The sequence below is a fragment of the Frankliniella occidentalis genome, unplaced genomic scaffold, assembly GCF_000697945.3.
Source record: "Frankliniella occidentalis isolate FOCC.00 unplaced genomic scaffold, Focc_3.1 Scaffold176, whole genome shotgun sequence".
Lineage (NCBI taxonomy): Eukaryota > Metazoa > Arthropoda > Insecta > Thysanoptera > Thripidae > Frankliniella > Frankliniella occidentalis.
The window spans coordinates 92,415-100,810 of record NW_026267302.1 but is presented as its reverse complement, the minus strand read 5'-3'; the positions used below and the strand labels follow the sequence as shown (position 1 = coordinate 100,810).

Below are 8,396 nucleotides of genomic sequence, written 5' to 3'. Positions count from 1 at the left end.
GAGCTTAATCCTATTGAACTGGTCTGGGGTTCTTTGAAGGGGTATGTCGCCCTGAACAACTGCCAATTCACCATGGTGTCCGTCGCTAAGCTCATCGACGAAGCATTCGACACCATCACCCCGGAGAAATGGAATGCCTGTGTAGAGCACGTTATGAAGCGAGAGCAGGAGATGATGGAAATCGACCACATCGCGGACGAGTTCTTCGACAACCCCACACAGTTCGTAATAAATCTAGAGGACGACTCAGATGAGGTGAGACATCAACTGCATGCACGATAAAGTCGTTGCTCGGATTTTTCTTAACCTGTTTTCGTTATTTCAGGATGAAGATGATGTGCCCGACGAATGGGTATCAGACAACGACGAATTATTTGAACAGCCGTTGGAAGAGTATGAAAACTTTGAGGAGGAAGAGGTGGACGACCCCGAAGACACCCTTGCCATGCCTCTGGATGAATGATTCCGCCCCCTCCCCTCTCCCTCCCCGGGCCTTTCACTTAATTCCCTATATGTTTCATTATGACTCAATATTTCTGATTTCTTAGGTATTTAAAAAAATGTTGTTCTATCAATAAATAATTTAAAAAGTGCTCATACTTGTCCTCCTTTTGTGAAGTTTTCCGAATGATGCTTTCTATTGAACGGGTAGTCGTACGAACACGATTCAAATTTCTAGGGAAGTTTTTCAGGCGGATCGTCAGTATACTTTTAGTCCTTTCAGTTAAAATAGTCAATCTCCAATACAATTAGAGATCTAAAATTATATGAAATAAGTTAAAGGGACTGGAGCCTCATTAGCATAAGGCCGAGCGGTGTCGGGTGACACCTCGCTCGCCCGCTCCGTTTTGCCGTCACGCCTCCACCCACATGAGGCCGAGCCCTCCACTCTGACTCTTGGGTTGAGTGTACGTCAAAAGTTTTGCTCTCTGGCGCCCGACCAGCATATGTGTTCTCCACGTGTTCTGCTCTCTTTCTGGGGACTAATTTCTACACTGCCTGTACGAGGTATGATGGTGCTGGTCGTTCTTTGCCTGTCGCACCCTATAGACGCGGTCATTCTGACCTCAAGGTCACGGCCGCGGCCGGGCCGGCCCCCTGGCCTAGTGGTCAGCAAATCGCTAATGGATGTTAATTGATAATTTGGGTCAGAGGAGCCAATAAACTAACGAAGCCGTGAATTAATACGCATCGGACCGGCGGCACCTGTGCGGTCGAACTTTTGACCCTATCGGCTGACCACTACCGGCCGGCCCGGCATCAGCCGAACGACGTGACTAGATTGCCGAAGGTTCGAATACCAGCAGGGTCAAGAGTGCACCAAGGTTCTCTAGTTGCTCTCGTGGTATTACGAAAAAAAAATATGCGTGTAACTACTACATAAACCATACGCACAGTCTGCGGTTTTTGTTAGTTTTGTCATTGATCAAAAATCATATGGAATGTTGTCTCCATTCGATCTTGTGCAGCAGAGAGCGGGAGAGAGAGAGAATGACAACTATAAGAGAGGTACGGAACAGCGGAAAAGGGGAGGGAGAGAGAGATATATATATATGAGAGAAAAAATAAAAAGATCCAGAGCTGTTCCATAGCAGAGTGGCATTCCATTGGAGAGGCGGTCGCTTCCGCGGCAGCATCCCTGCTCCTCCGCGCTGGACCTCGGGAGGGACATCTCTGACGCGGCCGCCGGTCAGTGACAGAGGCCCCGGCCGCCAGAGAACTGTAACTGGCTTCACGCCACACTGGCGCTCTGGTCAGGCGGAGCGAGACGAAAGGACCCAATAAAGCTAACTGATTGCGCTCGACGCAATGCTAATCCGCCCAGGCGAGAGGGACAGAGAGAGAGAGAGAGCGGGACTTTTGAACCCGCGCGCGGCCAGCTGGCCTGACCCCGCCGCGGCCACGTTGAAACTTTTTGCACGTTTTGTCATTGTTTTTAATTATATTATATCGTTTGAGAAAAACAGAAATAACCGAAAAATAAAAACGTCAATACCTGGTAGCTGACTCACGCCGCGCACTTTCGTAGTTGTACTGTACCGCATGCACGCGTGCGGGCGGGTTGCCTACTCGCACGGGGCCATAAGGAGCCGTGGGCAGCGACGATGGGCAAGCCCGCCCGCACCCGTGCATGCGGTACAGTATAACTACGAAAGTGCGCGGCGCGAATCAGCCACCTGCCTGGCACAATATTACTGCAAAAGTTAAAGACACCGAAACTTGCTCCAATGTCATGTTACCAAGTTTCCATCCCATGTGCGGTGGCCGATTAGATGGACGGGCAGACGGCGGCAGACGGACGGACCGAGCCGGCGCGAGCGGGAAGGCAGATAAGCGCGGCATTGCGATCGCACAGAGCCTTTCTTCTCATGCTTTCTTTACTCGCTGGGCGACCCCGGCCTCGCGGCCCCGAAGGACAAAGGGACCGGAGGGGTGGGGAGGGGAGGGGGGAGAGCCGTAGGGAGCCGGCAGTGTGCGGGTCGCGCGCCGACAGCGGTCTCCCCTCACCATGTCAGGATGGCCGAGCGGTCTAAGGCGCCAGACTCAAGGCTGCCCGCCTTGCTCTCCTATGGAGAGTAGCGAGTGTTCTGGTCCTCATCTGAGGGCGTGGGTTCAAATCCCACTTCTGACATATCTTTTTCTTCGCAAAAAAGGTTTGTCGAAAAGTTGAGCAACATGCAGTGCACTGCGTCATGATGCACGAACTCATATCGTAAAATTGGAACCTAAAATTGCTGTATTTTAAATTTAAATGGAAAAATTATGAGTTTTAGAGAATTGACTTTAAATGTACAATTTCTGCTTTGCAAATCAAAAAATTGCGAAAAGTTGTGTAAATTATTCCGAGTTTACGAAAATATTCTTCAAGGTAAAATATAGTGACAGTTCAGAGAGTGCAAGAGCACCCCGACGCAAAAATTAATGAGTTACTAAAAAGTTACAATGGTAGTGGTAATGGTGCCGTTGGTGATGGTGATGGTGATGTGATGTGGTTGTTGGTGGTGACAAGCGGCGATGGCGATGACGCCGATGATGACCGTCGCCGCTGAGGCATGTGTGTGTGTGTGTTGGTCCAGCAGCGGTATGGGATGGGATGGGCAGGCGGGGCAGGCCGGCAGCGAGACGAGATGAACCTGTGTGATAGGTTCCGTTAGATGCGTAACTACCGACTGGCCGCCGCCGCTGCTGGGGCGTGGCGGGGCGTGGCGGGGCGTGGCGGGGCGTGGCGGGGCGTGCAAGCCCGGCGATCTGCGCTCTGCCTAGGTGGACGACGAAGCCGCGGACGTTCGCCGACAATTATATTTTGCACGTACGCGTGTCGCACATGCGGCATGAGCGTAGCGACTCGCTCGCGCAACAACCGCCGCACCGCGCGCGCCTGGGGCACCCCGCCCCGCCCCCAAGCAAGATGGGCACGGGGCGAGCGCGTCCACTACGCGCAACCGGCCACCTTTGAGATCAATCACACAACCACGCATACTGTTGAGGAGTGTTATTCCCCGGAGGATTTGGTCGTTGAAAGTAATTTTATACAAAAAGGGCGACGATAATCCGAGCAAGGAGTTTTCCAAAGAGTAATAACGAGAGGTCGAACAATTTGTGAAAAATCACATGGCTGGACTCCCCCGCAATGACCAGCCGGACTTTGAGGGGAACTTTGGCAGACAGCGGCAGCACCAGGATTACTCGAAGGGTACTGCACTATAAATTCGAGTGAACGCCGATCTTTCTGGGGTTTTTTGGTTTTTTTCTTTCTCTATTTTTTCCTGATTTTCGTAAACGATTTTTTTATTGATTTTTCCTTGCTTATGCTTTTTTTATTTTTTCCACCTTTTTTGAGGTCCTGCCCTGCGCCGCCGTGCCTCTCGCGTCCTACCCGGTCCAGCCCAGCCCACCAAACCGACGACTATGAGGCCTCTACAAATTACTGGACTGCTGTCGCGTGTCGTCAGGTCCCGTTGCGCGGGATCCCTCGTGGACCCTCGTGGACCCCTCCAGGACCCCTCCAGGACCCCTCCATAGGACCCCGCGCTTGCTCCAGGGTGCTGCTGCTGCCGCCGCCGCCGGGGATCCGAACCGCTCCAAACCCACCGCGGCGCTGCGTGACGATGGAGACACCAAGCTTCGCCTGCTTCGCCACGCGCCGCGCCCATCGGGGTCGTTTAGAAACCACGTGGGCTTATTTAGAGGGGGATCCAAATATTATGGGGTTCCAAAATGATCGGGACGGTCACTGGCATATAGAAGGGTCCATGATAATCTGTACCCCCCCCCCCCCTCCCGGGGTACAAATATCATGGGTCACTAGTGGACTCCAATGGAGACTCTATTGGAGACCCCATGGACGATACTTTGTACCCCGTGGTACAGGATTATCGTGGGCCGCTTTGACGCCAGTGATCGTCCCGATCCTTTTTGAGACCCCATGATATTTTTGGCTCCCCCTCTAAAGTCCACGTGGTTTCTGAACGGCCCCGTAGGCGAACGGCCGCGACCCGCACCTCACCTCGGCGATGAGGGCGCTCCGCGGGCAGATGGGCCGAGACAACCCGTTACACAACGCGGCACGCCGCGAGCAGGGGACGAGCCGCGGGGCCTAATATGCATAAATCCGCGGAAAAACGGTCAGCGCGGCGCTCTGTCGGAGCATCGTCGTCGATGGCCAGCGGGGTGAGTGATCCTGTCGTGTGTGCCCTGCTATACGAGCGTGCCGCTATCAGAATGTCCCCATACAAGCCACAAACGCGGGGGGCGGCGGCGGCGGCGGCGGTGACTGTGCCAACATGGCCTGCCTTTCTAAAAGCTTGTGATTGGAATGGGTGGCGGCGCGGGGCGGGGAGGAGAAATAGTGGCTTATAGGGCTGGCGTCGGCCGGGCCGGTGCGGGCAGCGTCCAACTGCGCGCCGGTGGTGGCCGCGGTGCCCAACGCCACCGTGCGGCCCCCGCTCGCGCAACCGATCGCGGCGGAGCAGGCGAGGCGTGCGAATAGCCCGGGTCCGGCGGCGATATTCCCTATCCGGGAGCCCCTCTTTTTTTATGGTCAAGGCCGGTCGATTTAGGAAACGTAAGAGACCGCCTCGCTTCCGTTCGGCCAATTACATGGTAAATCGAAGACAACTTTTTATTTCTGACACACACTCTTTTACGTGCAAGTTTTTGTGGCTGTCTACTTTGTTTTTCTTCGCTTTAACCATGTATTAATTAGTATGCTGTTTTGGAATTGAGTCGACGACACACGAATGTCAGTCATCGGACATTATTAGGACGTACTGGAAGCGCGCGGGCCTGCCCTTAGGCCTGTCGGCCTCTGGTCCAGCGCGAGACGGCTCACCGGTGGCCGATGAGATGCTGCAACGGCATTCCACCGCTGGTCAACGTCACCGGAAGCCATCCCCGCAGCAGCGGCAGGTTACAACCTTGTCGCGGCCGTTGTTGTTCCTAGAGAGTGTGGTGGAATGAGAGAAAGAACAATAGCGAAAAAAAAAGCTGTGGTGAAAGTAATAAAAAATAAATGAAAAGGGTGTTGCTGCTTTAGTCGGGTGGGTTTCGCATAACTCTGACTTGCAAGGGGTGAAAGAGGTCATTGGGGTAGAACTGTACAACTGCGGTAACTACAATCGTCGCGACACTCAGAGAGGTTGATTCAGTCAGACGGTGCTTCCCTGGCGGCGCCGCGTATATCGTATCGTACCGAACGCTACAATGCAATCGAGCTCTCGACGACTGTCCCTCCCCGCACTCTAATGGTTTGTTTAGAAGAAGAAGAAGCCGCCGACAACGGCGACGACGAAGAGCTGACGAAACAGGTATAGGTACGAAGTGGGGGGGGGGGGCTACACACAGAGCTGCTGCGTGACGCGGGTTATGTAGTTGTGTACCGCACCGCGCACTCCGGTCGCAAAAGGGGCGCCGCGGTGCGCGGCCGAGCAGAAAGGCCGCAGAGCTGAGTTCACCTCACTTGCAAGCGTCATTCAATAGGTTTGGAGACCGACAGAGATGCGCATAAGACAGTGGGGTTGGCGACGTGCGTACGTGTTGCGAGGAAAAAAAGGAGAAAGAGGAGGGGGGGGGACTAGAGCACACATGGACATATGAGGCAGCTTGTCCGTACTTCGTGTCCTAATCGAAGATGCTTCTGATCGCGGCGAGTTCCACCAGGAGCAGCCGCACTCGTAAACTGGGGCCAGCGCGGTCGGCAGGCCAGTTCTCAGCTCTCGCAAAACTCGCAAAACTCTCGGAAAAATAAAAATGAATAGTAGATATGATGAATACACACAATATCGTCGTAGATCGCTTTTATTCGCTTATCACACCACATCGAGATATTGGTAGCACACGTTGCAAAAGCAAACCGAGGCCGGATCGACGAAGCTCACAACTTTCGTCACATCGTACAAACTAAAAACGCTCAGTCTTGATTTTGCGCAGTCTCAGCAAACGGGCAGATTGGCGTCCCGGAGAAACAATTCCATTATTTACAAAAATGATTTCCCTAAAAGATAGTTTTCCCTTGTCACAAAAAAGTGGCGCCACGCGAGAGCCACCTCGAACAGGTCGACGCGCCGTGGGGGTAGGCAACCCAACGCACGGGACTCGACAAGTGAACCTGGTGGGTAGGCAACCCAACGAACCCAGGTCGACGCGCGGTTCGCGGTTCGCGCTGCGCGTCTGAGTTGAGTGAAATTGAGATCCTTACCTACTGCAAGAGAATAAAGGTCCATTCTCTGGGTCTGATGACGTCAGGGTCAGAGGTACGAGCCTACGTAGGACACACTTACGGAGCTTGTGGCGGGCGACGGCAGACTGCTGGCTCGCCAGTACCACCAGCTGAACCACACTGAAGGCAGCAAAACAGATTTCTTTTAACAGAAAGGATTTAAAAAAGTACATATACCGCTTTGAACGGCACACCCTTTTCTATGGAAGAGTGCACTAGAACTTACAGATATGCCCTGGTGGCAGTTCAACAGACACTGTAGAGCATTTCTCTTTGCATTCATTTGCGGGATTCAAAACAATCACACGAGACCCACTTGACTGCTGAATGAAAACTGTAGTGCCATCTGTGGTTGGCTAGAATGTAAAGAATACTTCATAAATTATGAATGAAGAGATAAAATACAAAATGACTGAAATATTAAGATATTTGTCTACCAAGTGATAAGATGGAGCCCTGGGTCCATCCATCATGACTAGTTTTTCTATTGTGACTCCAGCAGCATAGCTTGGTTCTTTTTCAGGCACACCAAAATGTGACCTGAGTAGGCGTGTTGGTTCCATTCGATTGCATCTCCTAAAAACAGAAAATCTTGGTAACAGTTTCATTACTAAGGCATATTCTAATGTAACTTTTTAAAGTAACATCTTTGAAACTCACCACTGAACATGAGTGGAACTCCACGTCTTGTCATTTGTGTCCCATTCTAATGTGAATAAGGATGCAGGTGTGCTTTTCACACCTTGATTCGACGGTGATGAGATAATAAGATAAGACGCATCTCTGTCAAAAACAGTATTGTGGTTTCCATACAAAACTTTCAGGTTTTCAAAGGATATTTCCTCTTTATCTACCTGGCAAAGACAAACCTTACTGTTTATGGTCAAGGCGTCTTTCAAAAACGTCAATTACAACACCATCTTGCTGAACGTATTATTTTCCTACCTTTACCATGAATGGAACACCAGAGTGATACTGCTCTCTCTTGATATCTTCACCAGTTAAATTTAATATAGCTTTCACATCTTCACAGGGACAAGGCATGTCAGGCACTCGGAAAAAAGGGTTTACCACAAGACAACTTTCATCGTAAAAATCTGCAAAAATAACAAGGGTGAAATAATGCTATCAATGCCATCTTCCGCCTAAGGATTTTAATACTCACTAGTCAATGAGGGAAACAGTGATATTATAGGTAATGATAATTTCCTCAAGACCTTCATTCCAGGATAGATAAAATCTTGTAACTTGCTTTGAATAAAATACTGGGTTGGTTTATGTTGCAGGACAATATACATGATCAAAACAGAGAATAGGAAACTAGCCAAAAATATTAAAAAATTCTTTAAATACGGCATTGAGTTTCTAGCACGAGGTAGCAACCGAGAGGTTCGAGCAGTGCCCTCAGTCATCAAACTGTTTTTCATCATAAAGGACTTCATATACTCGTCCATAACGGAACATATTTCTGTTTCTGATAAATTTGATTCCAAACCAAAGGCTCTCACGTTTTCCAATTTCTTTTTGTAGGCACTTAAGTTTGAATCTTTATGTTTTCCTTTCGACTTCATAGTTGTACTCTTACAAACTATGAACAGAGTTATGAGAACCAAAGAAATTTTCTTTGTTTACATGTCAAATAACAGAGGTTAGGAATTGTCGGCTGCTAGTGCATCAC

General features: G+C 50.6%; 3 protein-coding genes and 1 non-coding gene across 4 annotated transcripts in view; 2 read left to right on the top strand and 2 right to left on the bottom strand.

The window, feature by feature from the left end:
• The window catches only part of LOC113209983 (caskin-1), a 73,925-nt gene extending 67,211 nt beyond the window's left edge, over positions 1-6,714 (bottom strand). Inside the window, exon 1 of the mRNA XM_052271845.1 lies at positions 6,698-6,714. The gene's annotated coding sequence lies outside the window, so the exon portion shown is untranslated. The remainder of the gene's footprint in view (positions 1-6,697) is intronic.
• Positions 7-700, top strand: LOC127750355 (uncharacterized). The gene is made up of 2 exons (XM_052271858.1): positions 7-255; positions 326-700. The coding sequence occupies exons 1-2, from the start codon at positions 73-75 to the stop codon at positions 461-463; spliced, it is 321 nt and encodes a 106-aa protein (XP_052127818.1). The 5' UTR covers positions 7-72; the 3' UTR covers positions 464-700.
• On the top strand, positions 2,512-2,632 carry Trnal-caa (transfer RNA leucine (anticodon CAA)). The gene is made up of 2 exons: positions 2,512-2,549; positions 2,587-2,632. It is a non-coding gene; the product is annotated as a tRNA-Leu (tRNA).
• On the bottom strand, positions 6,282-8,309 carry LOC113209985 (uncharacterized). Its single transcript, XM_026427770.2, has 6 exons — positions 7,884-8,309; positions 7,664-7,815; positions 7,379-7,572; positions 7,156-7,294; positions 6,945-7,074; positions 6,282-6,838 (listed from the first exon to the last, which is right to left on the bottom strand). The coding sequence occupies exons 1-6, from the start codon at positions 8,287-8,289 to the stop codon at positions 6,747-6,749; spliced, it is 1,113 nt and encodes a 370-aa protein (XP_026283555.1). The 5' UTR covers positions 8,290-8,309; the 3' UTR covers positions 6,282-6,746.
• Between the last annotated feature and the right edge of the window lie 87 nt (positions 8,310-8,396).